Here is a 21,427-nt window from a genome sequence, read left to right as displayed (position 1 = left end):
GCCGGCGGGCGGCGGGCGGCGGGCGGCGGGCGGCGCCTCAGGCCAACCCTCGCGAGACGCGGCGCGCGAGACTTCCGGCCGGGCGGGCGGGCGGGCGGGGCGTCTGCGCAGGCGCGGGCCTGGCGGCTGTGGGCGCGCGTCTGCGCCCCGCGGGGCGTCCGTGCGGCGCGGGGAAGAGCCGGTGTCGGGGGCCCCCCGGGGCGCGCCGGGTGAGCGCCGGGCTGCGCGGCTGCCCGCGGCTCTGCCGCGCCGGTTCGATGCCCGGCCGCCGGCGAGGGCCCCGCGTGGCGCGCAGACCCCCCCGCCCCCCCGCCGCCCGCGCCCCGTCGGCCTGTGCGCGCCCCTCCCCCCCGCTTCTGCCCGCGCCCCGCGCTCGTGTAAATAAATTCATTAATTAATAAAAGCCCGTGGCGGGCCCTCCTGGGGGCGCGGGGGTCACGTCTCAGCACCGTCAAGCTGCCGGCAGCCGTCCGCGGCCGCCCTGACCCGGGGGCGCCGCAGCCCCCCACCCCCGCCTCGGCGCCGCTGCCCCTCCGCAGTGGGCCCGCCTGTCCTGCTCCCCCCTCTGTCTCTTCCTCCCCCCCCGCCCCCCCCGCGCCTCTGGCCTGCACCCTGCTAGATTTATTTATGCATACAAGAGCTGGGGTGCAGGCCAGAGGCGCGGGGGTGAGGGGACTCCCCAGAGACAGTGGGGAGCAGGACAGGCGGGTCCACTGAGACTGCTGAGGGGCAGCAGGAGACAGGAGGGGTCCACTGCACCCTGTGCGCAGCTCCAGGGCCAGGGATGGACTCAGGCCATAGTGGCTGCGGGTAGCTGGATGGCACTGAGACTTGACCCTGCGCCCCAGGGAGGCCCCTAGTTTCTCCTTTACCTCCCCTGTCCCAGGTCTAACCCCCAACCCGGGAGCCCCACACAGGGCACCTTGGGAGCCAGGCATGGGCGGGCTTTCCGCTGCCTGAGCTCTGGCCAGCTGCTCGCCTTCCACTCACTGAGAAAACCAGCTGCTCCCCACCTGTGCAGGCTGCCCCTGGCTCCCACAGCCACTCGGTGCCCTGCGGGGGCCCTGTGGAGGGGCCTCCAGCCCCTCCGTCGGCGACTGTAGTGCCAGGAAGGTACAGAGCTGGTTCTCTAGAAGCAGAGCAGACAGGTAAAGGAGAGTCCTGGAGCCCTCCGTGGCTTTCTCAGGGTTTTATTGAGTTTACCAGGTACACGGCAGGCCAGGGGACCGGGGGCTGGCAGGCCTCCCAGCCCCCAGTGAGTCTTCACTCTTTCTGGGCTCTCCAGCAACTCTCGCGGCCTCTGCTGGTCTCTCGCTTATTCTCCTTCCCGTCATTCTGCTCTGCTGCTTCCCTGTGCTGCTGCCTTTATAAGCCCCATCTCAGCCCAGGTGCACCCACCTATGTCTGCCCACACCCCACTCCAGGTGCCACCATCAGGCATGCATGCAGGACTGCAGGGATCCATCATCAGTCCTAACGGTAGGAGGGCAGAAAAGCCTGACAATCATTTACCCTACAGCGCCCTCAGCGCAGGGGTCAGACAATCTCTCGCCACCTGTGCCCAGTGCCCCGGGCTGCCGCTGGCCTCCACTCGCGCCACACTGGTGTCGGCTGAACAGCTGCAGCCAAGCTGAGTGATGTTTTTAGTCCTGTTTGAAATCACACCAGTCCAGGGACAGGGTCTCCCGCCAGAGGTGGCGCGGGCACGCTAGCAGCTGAGGCCTCCAGATGGAAGCGCACTGAGCAGCACACATCCCAGTGCAAGTCCAGGCTGGCCTGAGGAGGCAGCTGGGGGCTGCTTCCTGGGCACTCAGTTTTTGGGGGCTGCAGAAAATGTTCATTGACTGCACAGTGAGGTCGGCTGCACCCCACAGTGAGCACACAGAATCCCACTGGCCCCTCTGCTTGAAGCAGTGGAGTCTGTGCTGGCACTGGCCCTGCTCGCCATCCTCAGCACCCTGGCCCCCAGCGGGAGGGCCCTGGAGATGGTGGGACTGGGCTCCGGCCCTGCTGTAACAAGTTCACTGAAAAAATGAATTCTTAGCAAGAAAACAAGCTGAGGGCCTCCCTGGTGGCACAGGGTGTTGAGTGCAGCACTGTGAAGCTGTCCGCAGCCTCTGCAGTACAGGTTCAATCCCGGCCAGCCGGGGAGATGCCCACATGGCGCGGCAGACCTCTCCTGTCTCGCCCGCTGCTCCCCTCAGCAGTGTATTTCGGTCAGTCTGCCTGTTCTGCTCCCCGCTCTGTCTCTGGTGAATCCTCTCACCTCCCACACATCTGATCTGTACCCTGGTTCTTGTATGTATAAATAAATCTTTTCCAAAAAAAGAAAAGAAAACAAGCTGAATTCTTTAGTGTGTGTGTGTGTGTGTGTGTGTGTGTGTGTGTAGAAGAACTGGGTCTAGGCCAGAGGTGTGGGGGTGAGAGGACTCCCCAGAGACAGGGTGGGGAGCAGAACAGGTGGATCCACTGATGAGGGGACAGTGGGGAGACAGGAGGGGCTGCTGCACCCTGTGGGTCAGCTCCTAGCCAGGGATGGGCCTGGGCCATAGTGGTGACCAACTGAGACTGACCCCAGGGCCCTGGGAGGCCCAAACTGAACTCTTAAAAAAATATAAAATGGGGGCCTCCCCGGTGGCGCAGCAGTTGAGCGCTGGGTTGCGAACCTGCCCGAGGCCTCCGCGGCGCTGGTTCGATCCCCGGCTGCTCCCCAGCCACCGGAGGAGGGTCCCACATGGCGCGCAGACCTCTCCTGCCGCCCGCTGCTCCCCTCAGCAGTGTGCTTCGGTCCTTCTGCCTGCTCTGCTCCCCGCTCTGGCTCTGGTGAATTCTCTCACCCTCCCGTGCTTCTGACTCTACCCAGTGCTTGTATAAACAAAAAACAAACAAACAAATAAATAAATAAACATGCCTCTATAAAATTAATAAAAAAATATATATATAAAATGGTTACCTCTGCAAATCATCTCAATTAAGAAAAGAAAAAACAGGGGCCTCCCTGGTGGCGCAGATAGTTGAGCACAGTGCTGTGAAGCTGTCCACAGCCTCTGCGGCGCGGGTTCAATCCCAGCCAGGCTGGAAGAAACCCACATGGCAAGCAGACCTCTCCTGTCTCACCCGCGGCTCCCCTCAGCAGTGGATTTCATCAGTCTGCCTGTTCTGTTCCCCACTCTGTCTCTGGTGAGTCTTCTCACCCTCCTGCACATCTGGCCTGTACCCCAGCTCTTGTATAAATAAAAATAAATCTTAAAAAAAAAAAAGAAAACAAGAAAAAACAAGTAAAAGCTGGGGCCAGGCGAGAAGGGGCTTCTGTATGGGCCCTCCGGCCACTGCCCCTGTGGGAGTCCTGTGGCCTTCCCAGTGCTGGCCCTGGCAGCAGCACTCCTCAGGTCAGGGGCGCTGCCCCACAGCTCTCTGAGCGGGTCTGTTCATCTCTATAGTCGCGACATGTTTCCAGACAAGGAATTCGAGGCCTGGAAGTCAGGGGACGGCCCGCTCCAGCAGCTCCTCAGCGTAGCCCGGGGTTCTGGCTCTGCGGGCTCAGGCCCATCTCCATGTCTGGCTTCAGTTTCCCCACCTGAGATGTGGGCCAGGGTCCCCCATCTCCGACACTGTGCGGCTGCGGATGGCACCTGGTGGCTGGGCAGGCCGGCTGAACCCCAGGCCCAGGGTCACCATTTTTTTTCTTAAAGATTTATTTATTTTATTCAAGAACCAGAGTATGGGCCAGATGCGCAGGAGGGTGAGAGGATTCACCAGAGACAGAGCAGGGAGCAGAACAGGCGGACTGATGAAATACACTGCTGAGGGGAGCAGCGGGCCAAGCAGGATTGGTCTGCACGCCATGTGGGACCCTCACTGGCCGGCCAGGATCGAACCCACGCTGCAGAGGCTGTGGACAGCTTCACAGCACGGCGCTCAACTGCCTGCACCATCAGGGGAGGCCACCAGGGTCACCATTTCGACCTCTCAGCCGCTAGACAAGCCGCACCCCCCCACCCCACCCCGACCCCCCACCCCGCCCGGGGCCAGGAGGGTGAGCTCGGCAGCCCAGGTTGTTGTGGCTGCTGGTGCCAGAGAGTGCTGCTCTGGGCGGCGGAGATAGGGGCCTGTGCACAGCTGGCAGTGGGTGGGGGCCGCCTGGTGCTGGCAGGGGCTGATAAGGCCGCCCTGCCCTGGGGCCCCAGGCTGGGAGGAAGAGTCAGAAGTTTGCTTTCCAAAAAGCAGCTGATCAAAACAGAGTTTTTAAGACGTGTGTGTGTGTGTGTGTGTGTGTGTGTGTAGAGGATCTGGGGTGCAGGCCAGAGGTGGCAGGAAGAGGACTCCCCAGAGACAGAGCGGGGAGCAGAACAGGTGCCTCCTCAGAGACACACTGTTGAGGGGCAATGGGAGATGGGGGCGGGGGGCTCCTGTGCCCTGTGGGTCAGCTCCTGGCCAGTGACCGCCTGAGACTGACACACCCAGGGCCCTGGGAGGCCCAAGAATTATTTATTTTTTAATTTGAAAAATACGTGTATGGGTCCTCCCCTGGTGGCGCAGACGGTTGAGCGCCATGCTGTGAAGCTGCCCGCAGCCTCTGCAGCACCGGTTCGATTCCCGGCCAGTCGGGCGAGGGTCCCACATGGCGCGCAGTCCTCTCCCGTCTCGCCCGCTGCTCCCCTCAGCAGTGGATTTCGTCAGTCTGCCTGTTCTGTTGCCCACTCTGTCTCTGGTGAATCCTCTCACCCTCCTGCGCATCTCGCCTGTACCCGGGTTCTTGTATAAATACATAAATGTTTAAAAAAAAAAAAAATGTGTATGTTTGAAGACCTCATTACATGAGGAGACAGAATTCCAAAATCAAATTTCATGCAAATGTTCATCAAAATGAATATTGGGACAGTTATGAAACCTTCAAAATTCCAGTGAGGGGACCATCCCCAGGGGTCAGAAGCCTGGGTGGCTCAGAGGCGTGGCGACTGCCCCCTGCCCGGCTCCACCGCTGCCCTGTGCCCTCCCCCAGCCTCAGGAGAGCAGCCCAAGGGGCAGGCGTGGGGGGAAGGCGTTCAGGGGGAAGGGGTGTGTGTGGCTGCGGCCCCAGGCTTCCTTCTCCAGCAGGGCGAAGTTAGACCAGGCCAGAAAAGCTGTTGAGGGCCTCCCTGGGGGTACAGGGGTTAGTCTCAGCACTAAGAAGCTGTTTGCAGCCACTGCAGCTCATTGAGTTTCAGCCTTGGCCAGGAAGTGACCACATGGCGCAGCAGACCTCTCCTGTCTCCCCGCGGCTCCCCTCAGCAGTGGGGTTCGGTGGATCTGCCTGTTCTGCTCCCCACTCTGTCTCTAGGGAGTTCTCTCACCCCTGCAACTCTGGCCTGCACCCCAGCTCTTGTATGCATAAATAAATCTTTTTTTAAAAAAAAAAGAAAGAAACGCTATTGTTTGGGGGAAATGCCAAGAAGCTGGGCTCAGAAGCAGCTCTTTTTAGCTCTCAGGGACCATGGCTGGACACAGGCGCCCTCAAGGCTACAAGTGCTGCCCCGCCCAGGCTGAGAGCCGGCCAAGGCAGGAGGGAAAAGGCCTGGCCGACAGGAGGGCTGGAGGCTCGGGTGGAGTCCGGTGTCCGGGAGTCAGAGATTAGGGCCACCTCCATCGATTGCAGACACTAGTGGAGAATCGAGAGGGAGCCTCCAGGCCTAGCTGCTTTTCACCCCCCAAGCTGTGTCTTTAAAAACAGAGAAGGCCAGGGAAAGAACACCTGTCCAGGGCCTCCCTGGGGGCACAAGGGCTAAGTCTAAGCCTATCAAGCTATCAGCAGCCACTGCAGCTTGGCTCACGCCTGGCCAGGGAGCAACCCACATGGCGCAGCAGACCTCTCCTGTCTCCCTGCACCTCCCTTGGCAGTGGGGTTCAGTGGATCCACCTCTTCTGTTCCCCACTCTGTCTCTGGGGAATCCTCTCACCCCCCACACACATCTGGCCTGCTCTTGTATGCATAAATAAATAAATTTTTTAAAAGTTGATTTTTTTAAAAAAAGAAAACCTGTTCAATCACCCAGGACGGACAGGGTCCCCCCCACAGACAGGCCCCCCCCACTCCCCCCGCAGAGGCCTGGCTGGCCGCAATTCAGTGGCTCTAAGCACTCACCAGGCTGTGCCCAGGTCCCTCGGCTGCCCAAGGTCAGTCAGCACCAGCCCCCAGGCCCTTGTCTGCACAGACCCGGCCTGGTCCCTGCTCCAGCTGAGGTCCAGCAGGCGGCAGAGGAGCCAGGCACTGGGGGGTCTCCCGGCTAGCCTGATAAACGTCGGGCCCGGCGGGTGGTGCCACCCAAGGCAGCTTGAGCCCTTATCCCGCCGGTCGGTGCCTCAGGGCTGTGGCGCAGGAGCCAGGCCCTGGCTGTTCTGTCTGCCCTCCCTGTCCAGGCTGGCTCCCGACAAGGGTCTTGCCTCAGGAGGCCAGAGGAGTCTCCAGGGAAGAGGAGCTGGACCTTGCAACCACGCGTCCCGAGTGGCCTGGGCTGCCCAGAGCCTGGCCAGAACCGCCGCAGCAGGCGGGTCTCTGTTGCCTTCCTCCAGACAAGCAGCTGATGCAGGCCCCGGGAGTGGGGAGACTGCCCGACATGTCCCGCAGGGTGACCTGGGCCATCCACGCCCAGCAGGCCCAGAGACACAGACCGTCATTGCTCACCCTAGCCAGGTATGGCCGAGCCCCAGCAGGGGCAGCCACCCACATGCCTTCCTGGCTCTGGGCCTGTCTGGACAGGCCAGGCGGCGACAGGACACCTGACCCCAGCTGAGGCCCGGTGAGGCTGGCCGCGTGGACAGGAGGTACTGCTGGGGTTTGGAGCGCAGACACCCACAAAGACAGGCCCCTGTGGGTGTGGCCCCAGTGGCCCTCGCCTTCACGACCCCGCGCCTGTCCAGGGAAGACCAGAGCCCACGGCCAGAGCAGCCAGCACTGCTGCCAGATGCCCCCACAGTAACCGGGAGTGGCGGGTCCTTCCACATCTGAGGCCCACAGGGCTGCCGCAGCGCACTGGCCACCCCCGGCAATGCAGGCCCTGCCCAAGGAGGCGCAGCCACAGGCAGGTGGGGAGCAGCCGGAGCTAGTCCCAGCCCCATGTCCAGGCACCCTCAGGCCTGGGGTGCCGGAGGGAGGCCCCACCCGTCGCCCAGCCCTCCAGCCTCCCCTGCTGCTGTGTCCACCCCGAGACACCCAGGAGTGGGGGAGCCCAGAGCTCCCCAGTTATGCATATGATCAGAACCCAGGGCCAGATGGCAGCCCGGGCCCCAAACAGCACCCGCAGGACATCCCAGCAGCTCCCATCTGCGCGTGTAATGCAGCACTGGAGACATATCCCCATCCTGGGATGTCTGGGGTCAGCACCCTGCATGGGCGTGGCAGCCAGTCTGAGCCCTCGCCAGGCAGCACCCACCAGCCACACCCGGAGCCAGCATCCATGGGGGTGCCGGGCAGGGTGGCTGTGGCATCAGCCCTGCACAGGACAGGAGGAGGACATGTCCAGTCCTTCCGATTTACAGGCTGCAGCGTTTCTCCTGCTGAGGTCCTCGTCTTGTCTGGACCCAGGAGCAGCACAGCTGCAAGACGGGCCAGCGGAGGGGACACCCAGGGGCTGGAGCAGGATCCTCAGAGAAGCTCCGCAGCCCCATGGGCACTTGGGCGGCTGCTCCTGGCGGGCAGGGGCGCTGGACACGCAGCCCGGAGCAATGTCCAGGCCGCAGCTGGCAGGGGTGGGGTCTCAGGATGCTCCAGCAAGAGACGACCATGCAATCTAAAAAGGGGCAAAAGGGATCTGCCTGCTCTGCTCCCCAAACTGTCTCTGGGGAGTCCTCCCACCCCCTCTCCGGCCTGCACCCCCGTTCTTGTATGTATAAATAAATAAGCCTTTAAAAAAAAATGTCCAAAAGGGGCCTCCCTGGTGGCACAAGGGGTTAAGACACAACCTAGCAAGCTATCCACAGCCTCTGCAGCACAAGTTCAATCCCCAGCCAGGGAGTGACCCCCAGGGCGCAGCAGACCTCTCCTGTCTCCCCGCTGCTCCCCTCAGCAGTGGATCCGCCTGTTCTGTCTCTGAAGAATCCTCTCAACCCCCCCCCACCTCTGGCCTGCACCCCAGCTCTTGTATGCATAAATAAATAAATCTTAAAAAAAAAAAGTCCAAAAACCAACAGCACCGCGGGGGGTAGGGGGGCGCCCGGACAGGACCAGTGCGTGTGTCCACCCTTCAGGGCCGCTGAGCCCGGGGAGCAGCTCCTGGCACAGCTGAGCTGGAGCCGCCCCAATGCTGAGTGGGCCAGAGGAGGCCGGGGGGCTGCGGGGAGCTGCTGGACGGGACGGGCATGCGCCCCGTGTGTGCTGTCCTGGGTGGCGCAGGCGGTCAGTCTGTAGCAGGGGCCATGTGGGTGGCTGGTGCTCTGTGTCCCAGCAGTGGGGGGCCCACAGGGCTGAGCTCCAGGAGCCCACTTTGTTGTGTTTAAATGGACTGGGGAAGCCGGGCTCGGGCACCGCGAGCCACTGAAGGCTGCTGGCCGCTCAAGGCCCAGAGGAGGGCCGCCCTACAGCCACTCACACCCGGTTGCCAGGGCAACTGCGCCGGGCCAGGAGGGCCAGACCTTGGCTTCCCACAGGAAACCAGGGGACAGAGCATGTGCGGGCAGTGACAGGCTCCTGCGAGGCCCAGGACCCCGCCACAGTGATCCGACCCCAAAGGGGCCGCTGCGTCCCGTCTTGGGGTCTGAAATGGGCAAGACCGGGCAGCAGCCTGTCCACAGGCATGGCCCCCAGGAGGCTGGGCCCTATCTCGGGGGGACTGGGGTCAGGCTGCGGCCCCCATCCCTCTGGCCGGCTGCAGCGATAGCCCCTCGCCGCCCCCCCCAGGCCCCAGGCCCCAGGCCCCAGGCTGGCCCACAGGCCCCATCTGATAAGACGCTGCACCCCAGGCCCCTGGCTGCGGCCCCCTCCCGCGCCTCATATAAGGGGCCGGGAGCCGAGCCCACCAGGCCCGTGTGCCACCCGCCCCGCTCAGCAGCCACCATGTCTCTGACCACGGCTGAGAGGAGCGTCATCCTGGCCATGTGGGGCAAGATCGCCGCGCAGGCCGACGCCATAGGCAGCGAGGCCCTGGAGAGGTGACTGGGCGCGGGGCGGGTGGGCGAGGGGGAGGAGCCGCCGAGGCGCCGGCAGGCCTGGGGGCCGCGCGGCCCGCGCAGGGGGGCCGGGGCGCCGGCGACTCCGACCACCGCCCGCGGACCCGCGGGACCCGCGCCTTCGGGGGGCGCGGGGGCCGGGCCGCGGGGGTCGGGCCGCGCCGGCTCACGCCCGCCGCCCGCGCCAGGCTCTTCACCAGCTTCCCGCAGACCAAGACCTACTTCCCGCACTTCGACCTGCACGCGGGCTCCGCGCAGCTGCGGGCGCACGGCGCCAAGGTGGCGGCCGCCCTGGGCGACGCGGCCCGGAGCATCGACGCCGTGGCGCGCGCTGGCCCCGCGGAGCGAGCTGCACGCCTACGAGCTGCGCGGGGACCCCGTCAACTTCAAGGTGGGCGCGGGCGGGGGCCGGGGCGGGGCCTGCGCGGTCGGGCCCCCCCCCGCCCCCCGCCCCCCGGCCCCGCCCCCCGCGCTGAGCCGCCCGCCCCGCAGCTCCTGTCCCACTGCCTGCTGGTGACCGCGGCCGCGCGCTGCCCCGCCGACTTCACGGCCGACGCGCACGCCGCCTGGGGCGAGTTCCTGTCCTCGTGTCGGCCGTGCTGACCGAGAAGTACCGCTGAGCGCGCCGCCCGCGGGGCCAGCCGCGCCCTCTCCCTGGCCAGGGGCCCCGCCGCCCCCCTCCCCTGTGAAGTGCCAGTAAAGGAATCAACACCCTCTGGTCTCTGGTCACTGGGCCACCAAGGGGGCGGCGGCGGTTGGGGGGCACGCAGGCTGCCTCGAGGTCCCTGGCGCCGTGGTCCTGCTCCCCGTCCGGAGTGTGCCGGGCAGAGGTCAGCTCCTGGGGCTTGGGGCGCTGGGGGTCGGGGCAGGGTGGCAGAGAGGCACCCGGCCCTTCCGTCTGGGGTAGGGGCGCTGCAGCCAGGCAGCTCTGTGCCCCTCTGCCTCCCCCGGACCCCCGCGGGGCTTTCTCCTTTGGTGGATTCCCAGAATGTGCTGCTGGAGCCCCCTCACACACACCCTCCTGGTGTGGGACCCCAAGCCTTTTCCAGGTTACAGATGCAGGGCTGAAAGGAAGACCCCCCCAGCCCAGGGCCTGACGCTCTAGTGGGGTACACACAGGGCACACACAGTCAGACCACAGTTCACAGAAACAGACACTGAGGGACTCAGCTGTTCTCACTGGACTACAGGCCGGCCCTCCGTGTGCCCAGTGGCCGCCCCGGCCCACGCTGGATCCCAGCATCACCCAGCGACTGGCTAAGCCGGGGCCATGGCACAGGGGTGCCCGTGGGGAGAGGCACGGCCCAGGCAGGGGCTCAGAGCGTGCGAGGGAAGAGCAAGCTTGGAGGCTTTTCTGTGAAAAGGAGGGGCGTGCACGCTGCACGCGCACACTTGTGCACACACGTGGTGTCCCCAACCTGAGGGAGGGCCCAGGAATGTGAGCGTGTGGCATGTGTTTGCTTATTTTTGTATAAAGAAATGGTGAGAAGATAAGCTGGGAATGGCACGCTGGGAGTCTGGCCACCAGGCATGGGGTCCAGGCTCCCAAGCCCCCCACGCAGCCCTGCCCCCTGTGCCCCCACCGCCCCATGGACCCAATCCCCATGAGGCCGGACACACACACACACACACACACACACACTCCCCACTCCCCACCCGCATCACTCCAAAGGAGGGAACATGAAGACGGGCACTGAGGACAGGCTGCGGGGACACAGCGGCCTGTGCAGGTCAGGGTCCTCCCAGGGCCTCGGGCCACAGACCTGGGACAGGCCCAGGCCGGACTCCCAGCGTGCTGGGCAGTGGTGACAGGGCACAGCGTGGCCTGAAATTTTCTCCAAACATTTTCAAGCCATCCAAGCCACTGTGAGAAAAAGGCAAAGATGACTAGGGGGTGACTGTGGGGGGAGGAGGAGTGATGAGAAAACACCCTGACATCCTTGTGGGGGGCCGCCCAATGGGGGCTACACTAGAGCCCTCCAAGGCCCCTGCTCCAGGGGCTGAGTCAGGTCTCAACCACCCTTGACACAGCATGACCACACACTGCCCCCAATTACCTTCATCCAAATTCCCGCGTTGGCCTCCAGGGGTCGGGGGTGTCTCAGGCTGTCTCTGTCACCGCCCATCCCCTGCCGGGAGCTGCCCACGGGCCGCAGCAGACACCCCCCCACCTCCCGCTGCCCCTCAGCAGTGTGTGTCAGTGGACCCGCCTGTTCCACTCCCCACTCTGTCTCTGGGGAGTCCTCTCACTCCCCACCTCTGGCCTGCACCCCAGCTCTTGTACCGTCAATAAATAAATAAATCTTAAAGAAAAAGAAAGAAAGAAAAGGAACATCCCAACAGCAGGTCTCCTGGCAGGGACCGGTCCTAAGGCTCCCCAACTCGGGCACCCCAGTAAGGCTGAAGCCAGCACAGGCCCCACAAGGTTAGGGGCTGGGCCAGCGGCCCCAGGCCGGGGTGTGACCAGAGAAGCCAGGGGATCCCGGAAAGCATCAGAGACAGCCCCAACAGTGAAGTTAACAGCTGCAGTGGTGGAGACTGGATCAACCAACGTCCACCAGGCCCTGGCGTCCCAACGAGCCAGGGAAACGTGCTGGGCGCAGCGGAGAAGGGATTCCTGCCAGCAGCCGCTATCACGCCGGGGGTGCCAGACCGGACCGAGGCGAGCCCTGCCTTGGGGACCACTCCACAGGGGGCCGCCCCCTCCGGGATTCAAGCTCGGTCATCACCCTCGGCCGGCCACGCGCTGCTGGGCACAGGGGCGGCCGGGTTCCCAGACCACGGGCTCCGCCACTCCCTGACCGCAAAGAGGGCCAAGAAGCCTACGCTAGGGAGCCGCCCTGGCCTCCTGGGCGCGCTGCCCACCGCGCCCCCAGGCCCCACCCGCCCCTGTGCCGCGCCCCCCCCCACCCCCCTCGCGCCCCACCAGGCCTGTGGTGGCTACAAGCATCCGCGGGCACACGACAGCCCCTCCCCCGCGCCTCCGCATCTTCCTCCACGCCCCAGGAGGGCGCGCCCCAGGAGAGCGCCCCTCAGGAGAGTCCGGGGCACCCCATGCGCCCTTCGTCTCCGAGGGGCCGGTTCTCTGCCCCGCGGGGCGCACCCAACCTGCAGACAGGGGGGCGCTCGGCCGCTGGCCCCCCCACCCCCAGCCCCGCCGGCCCTGTCGTGCTGTTTCGGCCTTTGAAATAGCGCCCTTGAGGCTGTGCCGCTGGGCCTGGGCTGGGCGGTGCGCTTAGGATTTGCTTTTCCCCAATAGCCAGCGAGGTCCGACTTTTCTTTCTTTCTTCTTCAGTATTTTCAACTTTTTTGTTTTTTTGCATAGAAGACCAGGCCAGAGGCGCGGGGTGAGAGGACTCCCCAGAGGCAGAGTGGGGAGCGGAACATGGGGGTCCACTGAGACACACTGCTGAGGGGCGGTGGGAGACAGGAGGGGGCTGCTGCACCCCTCGGGTCAGCTCCTGGCCAGGCCGCAGTGGTGACCGCCTGAGACTGACCCCCAGGCCACCAGGGAGGCCTGAACTTTTCTTTTAAAAAATTATTTATTTATTTGGTTTTGATTATTTCTTTTGCTTGTCAAAAATTGAGCTTCACTGGGGCCTCCCTGGAGCGCAGGGGTGAGTCTCAGCGCTGTGAAGTGTCCACAGCTGCTGCAGCACGAGTTCCATCCCCAGCCAAGAGCTGACCCACAGGGCACAGCAGACCTCTCCGGTCTCCCCACTGCTTCTCAGCAGTGACCCGCCTGCTCTGCTCCCCACCTTGTCTCTGGGGAGTCCTCTCACCCCCACCTCTGGCCTGCACACCAGTTCTTCTACACAAAATATTTTTTTTTAATTTTTTTTTTTTTATAGAGGCATGTTTATTTCTTTCTTTATTTGTTTTGTTTGTTTGTTCTGTTTACACAAGCACTGGGTACAGTCAGAAGCGCGGGAGGGTGAGAGAACTCACCAGAGCCAGAGCGGGGAGCAGAGCAGGCAGAAGGACCGAAGGACACTGCTGAGGGGAGCAGCGGGCGGCAGGAGAGGTCTGCGCGCCATGTGGGACCCTCCTCCGGTGGCCGGGGAGCAGCCGGGGATCGAACCGGCGCCGCAGAGGCCGCGCGCAGTTTCGCAACCCAGCGCCCAACCGCTGCGCCCCCGGGGAGGCCCAATAAAGATTTTTTTTTTAAAGATTTATTTATTTTTATACAAGAACCGGGGTACAGGCCAGATGCGCGGGAGGGTGAGAGGACAGAGTCGGGAGCAGAACAGGCAGACTGATGAAACACACTGCTGCGGGGAGCAGCGGGCGAGACAGGAGAGGCCTGCCGCGCCATGTGGGATTCTCGCCGGCCGGCCAGGATCAAACCACGCTGCAGAGCCTGTGGACAGCTTCACAGCGCGGCGTTCTACCGCCTGTGCCACCAGGGAGGCCCAAAATAAAAAATTTTTTGAAAAAGGGCAGCAGCGGCCCTCGTGCCTGCCTGCGAGTGTGCAGAGGCTCCTTTTCACCAACTCTCTCCCTCCGCAGGGCAGCAGCCCCTGCCTGCTGTGACCTGAACATGCCAGGGCTTCTCCTGACCCCTCAGCAGGGGCCGCTCCCCAAGGGCCCGCCTGCGGCCACACAGGCCACTCTTAGCAGACCTGTCCCTCTTGGGGCAGCCCTCCTGCCCGCTGGCACCCGTGCGAGTGTCCCTCATGTGTCCCTCCTTGCATTGCTGTCCAGGCGAGACTGGGGGCTGTGAGGCCGGTGCCTCTCAGAGGGGTTGTGCGCTGGGCCTGAGCAGCAGGGTGGCAGGAGGGGCAGGGAGGGGCACAGGGGGGCAGGAGCCGTCCCCCCACCAGGGTGGGTGAGCGGTGGGGTCCAGCAGGGGCAGGGTGGGAGGCAGGGGACCATCTGGTGGGACAGGGGGCCAGTGGCGGACGCTGGAGGTGATGAGGGCAGAGGGCCAGGGCAGTGACTGGGCATGGACACCCCACCCTAGAAGCAAATACTTCAGTGTTTGCTGCCGCCCCTCAGGGCTGTGGAGAGCACCTGTGGACTCTGCACAGGAGCTCCAGGACGTTAGCGGTCCTGCAAACAGAGCTTCTTCCCAGAACTGACTCCTGTTCTCTGAGGATGAGCTGGCTTGGGCGCATGATCCCCACTAACCAGGAAAACTTGTTTTCAGCGGTTGCTTATTTTTAATCTGTACCAGCAAAAACACAATTGTGTTTTCTTTCCTTTGTTCATATCTTTAATAAACGCTTGGGCCCGGAGAGTGAGAGGCAGAGCTGCTCTCGACGGCTCTCCCCAGCCTCCCCCTGCTGCAGATTCAAGTCTTCCTTAATCGCAGAGAACAGCATTGGCTGGCCTGTCTGCGGCACTACAGCACAGTTTGGGGGGCTCAGGACACAGACCAGGAGAAAAAAGTAGGGTGGAGCAGCAGGGGCCATGGGCGCTCCTGGGGCTACCTCAGCAGAGGCTGGGAGGTTGCCTGCCTGCTGGACCGACCTGGACAGAGGGGAGACAGGACTCAGGACACCCCACAGGAGGAGGGTGCTGTAACCCCAGGGGCTGGGGGACCCCTCGCCTTCTGCTCTTAGGCCCCCATCAAGCGTACCCCGGAGCCATGGGGCGGTCTCTCCTGGCTCCTGCCTGCACTTCTGGGAGTTCAAAGGACGCCCAGCCCCTTCAGGGAGGAGCTGCGGCCGGGCCATCCGGGCCATTTCTGGGGAGACTCACCATCTCTGCATGCCCAGCCGCCCCCGCCGGCTCGCCCAGCCCCTGCCTCACACACCCGATTCTCGCAGGAGGAATTTTAAGAGGAGGGACCCGCGCCCTGCCTGAGCCGGCTGTGGCCACTGGGCTGCCGGAAGACCACGCTGAGCCCACAGGCAGCCCTGGCGGGGCTGCGGGGTCCCCGAGCTACCAGAGTCTTCAGGGAGTGTGTCTTCCAAGCAGTCGAGGAAAATGTGGAGAGGGAAGGGGGTGCGTGGAGAGGGAGGCCTGCGCAAGACCAGGCACAGACACGCCACGCGGGCTGATGGCCGGCAGTGAGAGGGAAGAGTCCAGGGGCCACACGGGGCGCTCGGCCACGGTGGTGGCAGCAGGTAAAGGGCCAGGCACAGCCCAACTCCACCGAAGCCCCTGCCAGGGGGCCCCAGGCCCCGCTCAGGCACCGAGACCAGGGTCTGGGCAGCCTGGGGCGCTGAGTGGAAGCCTCAGAAGACAGACACGGGACAAGGACCAGGGAGCCCAAAGCAGCACCGGGGGGGAGGGGGCACCCCTGGGTCCCTCGGCGCTTCCTTCTCTTATAAAGTCATCGTCGCTGTGCACCCGCCTTCTCCCTCACCGAAACATTCATATTCAAAACCAGTGTGCTGTGAGGAAACGTTTATTATGCGTAAGTCAGCTCTCCAACAACACGCAAGCACCTCGCAGGGACACGCAGCAGCTGTCAGGAGCCTCGCCAGTCCCCGCACTGCTGTCCCGGCAGCCAGGGAGGTGGGGGCGCAGGCCCAGATGTGGGGGAGCACGGCAGTCGGGGGGCCACACCAACTGTGCGGGTGCCCGTGCACATGAAGGCCACACCATGGCTGTCAGCCGGGCACCAGCCTGACTCCAAGCACCTAACAGCACCCGTGGCTGGACAACCTCACCGGCGTCTCAGTGCTGGGAAGGCTGGGCCTGCTGGCCAGGCCCTCAGCCTCCACTGGGGCCCACCAAGCAAGTCAGAGGCCGAGGGAGGGAGGGTGTCCCTGGCCTCCCTCTCAGGACCAGCAGAGCAGCCTCCCAGAGGCTAGGCTGTGGGGCCAGCATTGCCCCATCTGGGCCCTATCTCCGGGGGACTGGGGTCAGGCTGCGGCCCACACCCCTCTGGCCGGCTGCAGCGATAGCCCCTCGCCGCCCCCCCCAGGCCCCAGGCCCCAGGCCCCAGGCTGGCCCACAGGCCCCATCTGATAAGACGCTGCACCCCAGGCCCCTGGCTGCGGCCCCCTCCCGCTCCTCATATAAGGGGCCGGGAGCCGAGCCCACCAGGCCCGTGTGCCACCCGCCCCGCTCAGCAGCCACCATGTCTCTGACCACGGCTGAGAGGAGCGTCATCCTGGCCATGTGGGGCAAGATCGCCGCGCAGGCCGACGCCATAGGCAGCGAGGCCCTGGAGAGGTGACTGGGCGCGGGGCCGGTGGGCGAGGGGGAGGAGCCGCCGAGGCGCGGACAGGCCTGGGGGCCGCGCGGCCCGCGCAGGGGGGCCGGGGCGCCGGCGACTCCGACCACCGCCCGCGGACCCGCGGGACCCGCGCCTTCGGGGGGCGCGGGGGCCGGGCCGCGGGGGTCGGGCCGCGCCGGCTCACGCCCGCCGCCCGCGCCAGGCTCTTCACCAGCTTCCCGCAGACCAAGACCTACTTCCCGCACTTCGACCTGCACGCGGGCTCCGCGCAGCTGCGGGCGCACGGCGCCAAGGTGGCGGCCGCCCTGGGCGACGCGGTCCGGAGCATCGACGACGTGGCGCGCGCGCTGGCCCCGCTGAGCGAGCTGCACGCCTACGTGCTGCGCGTGGACCCCGTCAACTTCAAGGTGGGCGCGGGCGGGGGGCCGGGGCGGGGCCTGCGCGGGGCGGGGGCGCGGTCGGCCCCCCCTGCCCCGCCCCCCGCGCTGAGCCGCCCGCCCCGCAGCTCCTGTCCCACTGCCTGCTGGTGACCGTGGCCGCGCGCTGCCCCGCCGACTTCACGGCCGACGCGCACGCCGCCTGGGACAAGTTCCTGTCCGTCGTGTCGGCCGTGCTGACCGAGAAGTACCGCTGAGCGCGCCGCCCGCGGGGCCACGCCGGCCCTCTGCTCTCCCCGACCCTCCCGCATCTTCTGTTTACTCCCCAATAAAGGGATGAGGATGAGAACTGGGGCCTGCGTTGTCCGTGCTGGGGACGGGGGCGGAGGACGTGAGGGGCTGGGTGGGGGCTTGAGCGCAGGAAGCGCCAGGGCGATCGAGGCCGCTTCGAGGGCCTTTGGGGTGGCCGTGCGCCTTCAGGCCCCGAGGTGCGGTCCCAAATCCGCCCGCGCTTTTTCTCTGGTGAGATGAGAGTTTGCGCATCTCTCCCTTCCCCCAAATTGCTCCACGACCGTCCCTTCATTTCACCCGGTGGGTTCGTGTGGGGTTCGGGGGACCGCACCCAGGCTCCCGATCCTGGCTCCCGCGCGGCGGGAAGAAGCCGCCCCGGCCCGCACTCTCTCAGGGTCTCCACCGGCTCCCTCCAGCGGAGGAGCAAGTCTGCGCGCAGGGGGGGAGCCACAGATCCCCCAAAGTGTGCCCGCGCCCTTCCGCACCCCAGCTGCGTGAGTCAGTGCTGGCGCCTCTCCCCGCGCCGCCGGGGGTCCCGCGCGCCCGCAGATAAGGGCGGGCGGGGCGCGGAGGCGGCGGGTATAAGAAGCCGGGCGGCGGGCGGGGCCCCAGAGCCCGCCACGCCAGCGCCATGCTCAGCGCCCAGGAGCGCGCCCACGTCGCGCAGGTGTGGGACCTGATCGCCGGCCACGAGGCGCCGTTCGGGGCGGAGCTGCTGCTCAGGTGGGTGGGCGGGGCCGCGCCGGCGCTGGGCGGGGCTCCCGCGGTCGGCGGCGCGGCCGGGGGCCACTCACCGCCCCGCCCCGCAGGCTCTTCACGGTGTACCCCGGCACCAAGACCTACTTCCAGCGGCCGGGCACCTGCCTGGACGAGGAGCGGCTGCGGAGCCACGGCCGGCGCATGCTCGCGGCGGTGGGCGTGGCCGTGCAGCACCTGGACGACCTGCGCGCCGCCCTGAGCCCGCTCGCACACCTGCACGCGCACGTGCTGCGCGTGGACCCCGCCGACTTCCCCGTGAGCGCGCGGGCGGGGGCGGGGCGGGGCGGGGCGCGGGCGGCGCGGGGCTGGGCCGGCTCACCCACCGCGCCCCGCCCGCCCCCGCAGCTGCTGATCCAGTGCTTCCAGGTGGTGCTGGCCTCCCACCTGCAGGGCGAGTTCACGGTGGAGATGCAGGCGGCGTGGGACAAGTTCCTGAGCGCGGTGGCCGCGGTGCTGACCGAGAAGTACCGCTGAGCGCGGCCCCGCCCAGGCTATGCGGTCAATAAACAGGCCCAACCTCCGAGCCCCGCCTGGTCTTTGGGCAGTGTTGGGGGGCACCCCGGTCCCGCGGGGCGCTCCGAGACCTCCGGCCGCCCCGAGCCTTTGCCGGCCAGGGCGCCGAGGCCCGGGCCTGCGCGCTCCGAGGCCCGCGGTTCTCACTGGCGGTTCTGGCAGGGCCGGGCGGGCCGGGGTGGGAGCAGCGGCCCCGCGGCAGGGCTGGGCGGGACGAGCGGCGCCGGGGGCTTCCGCTGCTCGTGGGCGGGCCTCGCCGTCGCCGAGGACACCCGCGTTCCTGCTCGCTCCAGCCCGCCCGGCCGGCGCTGCCGGCCTTGGGAATCCAGGCCCTGGCTCGTGCGGCCACACCGTGGTCGGAGTCCAGGCTCAGCCCGCACCTCCGTCCCTCCCAGCTTCTCCCCTCCCCTTCCCGCCCTCCACACCCCTGCCCCTGAGCCCTCCCCTCCGCTGGGCCTCGCCGGGCGCGGAGGACGCCCCACCGCCACGGCCGACCAGCTGGGGGACGCTGGCACGTGCCTGGCCGAGCCCACCCACGGCAGAGGCCCTGGTGCCCCGGCCCGCCCCGGGCCCGCGCGGTGGCCGAGGCCCCGCAGCCAACCGCCCCAGGGCTCCGGGCGCCGCGCAGAGCCTGAGCCGCTGCCGCGGGGGCCAGGCGGGGCCCAGCCCGGACTTCCCCAAACTCATCCCGAGCTAACAACCAGGGGGTGCAGGGAGCACAGGAGCCCCACCCGCCCCCGGAGGTGTGGGGCCGCCCCAGCCCTCCGCTCCCCCACTCCTGCCGCGGGGGCGCACAGCCCTGGGGCCGCGCAGCGGGGCGCGACGGGAGCCGGTTTGCGCCCGCCCGCTCGCAAGCAGCCCCCGCGCAGCCCCACAACGGCAAGGGGGGAGCGTTTCGTGAGGGTGTGGGAGGCCCCGGGGCCGTGGGGACCCCGAGTTCCAGAGGCAGCCAGGGGCGTTGGCAGCTGGACCCCGGCCCGGGAGCGCCGCCCACACGCCCCGCTCCCGGCCTGGCTCCCCGCCAGCCAATGAGCGCGGCCCCGGTGGGCGCGCCCCCGGCGCCCCGGCATAAGAGCGCGCGCCCGCCGCCAGCCCGCACTTCTGCTTCTGACCCAGACTCAGACAGAGCTCGCCATGGTGCTGTCCGGGACCGACAAGTCCAACATCAAGGCCGCCTGGGACAAGGTGGGCGCCCACGCCGGCGAGTACGGCGCCGAGGCCCTGGAGAGGTGAGCGCCCTCGCCCTGCCCGGCCCGCCTGGCCCTGGCCCGGCCCGGCCCGGCCCGGCCCGCCCCGCCGCGGCTCCCCGCCGGCGCCCGCGCCCCACCACCTCCGCTCTCCCTTCTCCGCAGGACCTTCACGTCCTTCCCCACCACCAAGACCTACTTCCCCCACTTCGACCTGAGCCACGGCTCCGCCCAGGTGAAAGCCCACGGCAAGAAGGTGGCCGACGCGCTCACCAACGCCGTGGGCCACCTGGACGACCTGCCCGGCGCCATGTCCGCCCTGAGCGACCTGCACGCGCACAAGCTGCGTGTGGACCCCGTCAACTTCAAGGTGCGCGCCGCGCCTGGGGGGTGCGGGGCGCAGGGGGCTGAGGCGCCTGGGGGGTGCGGGGCGCAGGGGCTGAGGCGCCTGGGGGGTGCGGGGCGCAGGGGCTGAGGCGCCTGGGGGGTGCGGGGCGCAGGGGGCTGAGGCGCCTGGGGGGTGCGGGGCGCAGGGGGCTGAGGCGGCTGGTCGGGCGACGCCTGACGCCCGCCTCTCCGCAGCTCCTGAGCCACTGCCTGCTGGTGACCCTGGCCTGCCACCACCCCAACGACTTCACCCCCGCTGTCCACGCCTCCCTGGACAAGTTCTTGGCCACCGTGAGCACCGTGCTGACCTCCAAGTACCGTTAAGCTGGAGCCAGGCGCCCCGGCGCCCCCCCACTTCCTGCCCTTGAATAAAGTCTGAGCGGCGCAGTCCGTGCCTGGGGTGTCTGTGTCTGCCACGACCTGCCGCGCGCCTCCGGGGAGGGCGATGGGAACGGGCAGCTGGAGGCGGGAGGGCTCAGGTGGCCTGGGTTCTTGCTCGGACCCCGCTGGAACTTTCCTCCTGGGGTGAGGAAGGGAGACCCAAGATCGACACCCGCTTTCACGTCTCCTGGCTGATCCCAGGCAAACGAACTCACCCCACATCAAAGCAAAACCACCCACAAAACTAGGTGCTCCCTCCGGCACCTTGGCTGGCAGAGGGCAGGGCAGGAGGGGAGCCTGGGGGCAGAGGCCCTGCTCCTGCACTCCAGGGGCTCGTGGGGAGCTCACTGTTCACCCCACTGCACCCCACCCTGGCCTCGGGGCCGTGAGGTCAGGCAAAGAGCCACCAGGCACAGGGCCACAGACCACAGCGCTCCATGGCTCGAGGGTGCCGCCCCCTGGGGCGCCCCCGCCTGGGTGTGTCCCGGAGCTCAGGGGCTCTCATCCCCCGACACGGTCTCCTTTCCTCTGCCCACAGCCCAATGCCACTTTATTTAGGCAGAAAAACACTTGAGGACCGAGCTAACGCCCACCATGGCCGCACCCTGAGGTGTGGGGCGGGCAGGCTCCTCGCGGCCCCAGCACCCCTCAGCTCCGCCGGCGGCCTGCCCTGGCCAGCTCTGCGCCGCCGCTTGGGGACAGGCCCCTCCTAGCTGTGGATTCAGGCACCGGTCGGAAGGCCTTTGTCTTCCCCTTCGCCCATGGGCCAGCTCCTCGCGAGTGAGGGTTCGGGGCCTGGGCCAAGTGCCACCAGCCAGTGTCACCTTGAAAAGGGCTCGGGGCAAGGAGACTGGGGTGAGAGGCAGGAGAGGTCCTCCCAGATCTGGGGGTGTCCCTGCTGCCCCACTGCTCATTCTCTAGCCCTTTTTGCTCTTCAGAGCTGGGATTGGGCCGGAGGATGGGGACAAACACGACAGGGAGGGCTGGCAGGGGTGGGGGCTGGGTTTGGGGGGCTCTGGGGGACACAGGGGGCTGCCGCCCTGGAGGAGAGCAGGGGAGCCCTGGGAGCTTGTCTGAGCTGCTTCCTTCCCTGTCCAACCTGCGCTGACCGTCACTTGCGCTGGACAGGGCAGGTCTGAGCAAAGGCCCTGGGGGAAGGTCAGGGGGCCCAGTCCCCAGGGGCAGACACGTGGGTGGACTCCATGGCCTTTGCTTGGGGTCCCGAGTCTTGCTTGGCAAGGACCTGCTCCCTCTAGCTA

General features: G+C 66.5%; 3 protein-coding genes and 1 pseudogene across 4 annotated transcripts; all 4 read left to right on the top strand.

Annotated features, from left to right (window-relative positions):
• The first annotated feature begins 9,028 nt into the window (after positions 1-9,028).
• LOC311180823 (hemoglobin subunit zeta-like) lies at positions 9,029-9,761 on the top strand (annotated as a pseudogene). The gene is made up of 3 exons: positions 9,029-9,123; positions 9,330-9,532; positions 9,634-9,761. The product of its transcript is annotated as a hemoglobin subunit zeta-like (transcript).
• A 6,413-nt stretch (positions 9,762-16,174) lies between these two features.
• On the top strand, positions 16,175-16,907 carry LOC311182350 (hemoglobin subunit zeta-like; the record flags this gene model as incomplete). The annotated part of the gene is made up of 3 exons (XM_084251070.1): positions 16,175-16,269; positions 16,476-16,680; positions 16,779-16,907. 3 exons carry the CDS (start codon positions 16,175-16,177, stop codon positions 16,905-16,907), a joined length of 429 nt encoding a protein of 142 aa, XP_084107196.1.
• Positions 16,908-17,529: 622 nt separating this feature from the next.
• HBM (hemoglobin subunit mu) lies at positions 17,530-18,217 on the top strand. Its single transcript, XM_084250933.1, has 3 exons — positions 17,530-17,664; positions 17,751-17,955; positions 18,046-18,217. Exons 1-3 carry the CDS (start codon positions 17,573-17,575, stop codon positions 18,172-18,174), a joined length of 426 nt encoding a protein of 141 aa, XP_084107059.1. The 5' UTR covers positions 17,530-17,572; the 3' UTR covers positions 18,175-18,217.
• Positions 18,218-19,287: 1,070 nt separating this feature from the next.
• On the top strand, positions 19,288-20,174 carry LOC311182262 (hemoglobin subunit alpha). Its single transcript, XM_084250932.1, has 3 exons — positions 19,288-19,442; positions 19,566-19,770; positions 19,983-20,174. Exons 1-3 carry the CDS (start codon positions 19,348-19,350, stop codon positions 20,109-20,111), a joined length of 429 nt encoding a protein of 142 aa, XP_084107058.1. The 5' UTR covers positions 19,288-19,347; the 3' UTR covers positions 20,112-20,174.
• Positions 20,175-21,427: the final 1,253 nt, after the last annotated feature.

The sequence above is a fragment of the Talpa europaea genome (assembly GCF_964194135.1).
Source record: "Talpa europaea genome assembly, chromosome: 12".
Taxonomy (NCBI): domain Eukaryota; kingdom Metazoa; phylum Chordata; class Mammalia; order Eulipotyphla; family Talpidae; genus Talpa; species Talpa europaea.
This window is presented reverse-complemented; position numbering and strand designations above follow the sequence as displayed.

Excerpts from the sequence above, each read along its gene's own strand:
- HBM (XM_084250933.1), top strand. The coding sequence starts at position 17,573 with ATGCTCAGCGCCCAGGAGCGCGCCCACGTCGCGCAGGTGTGGGACCTG. Across the intron at positions 17,665-17,750 it reads GGGGCGGAGCTGCTGCTCAG|GCTCTTCACGGTGTACCCCG; the intron begins GTGGGTGGGCGG and ends CCCGCCCCGCAG. Across the intron at positions 17,956-18,045 it reads TGGACCCCGCCGACTTCCCC|CTGCTGATCCAGTGCTTCCA; the intron begins GTGAGCGCGCGG and ends CCGCCCCCGCAG.
- LOC311182262 (XM_084250932.1), top strand. The coding sequence starts at position 19,348 with ATGGTGCTGTCCGGGACCGACAAGTCCAACATCAAGGCCGCCTGGGAC. Across the intron at positions 19,443-19,565 it reads GGCGCCGAGGCCCTGGAGAG|GACCTTCACGTCCTTCCCCA; the intron begins GTGAGCGCCCTC and ends CCTTCTCCGCAG. Across the intron at positions 19,771-19,982 it reads TGGACCCCGTCAACTTCAAG|CTCCTGAGCCACTGCCTGCT; the intron begins GTGCGCGCCGCG and ends GCCTCTCCGCAG.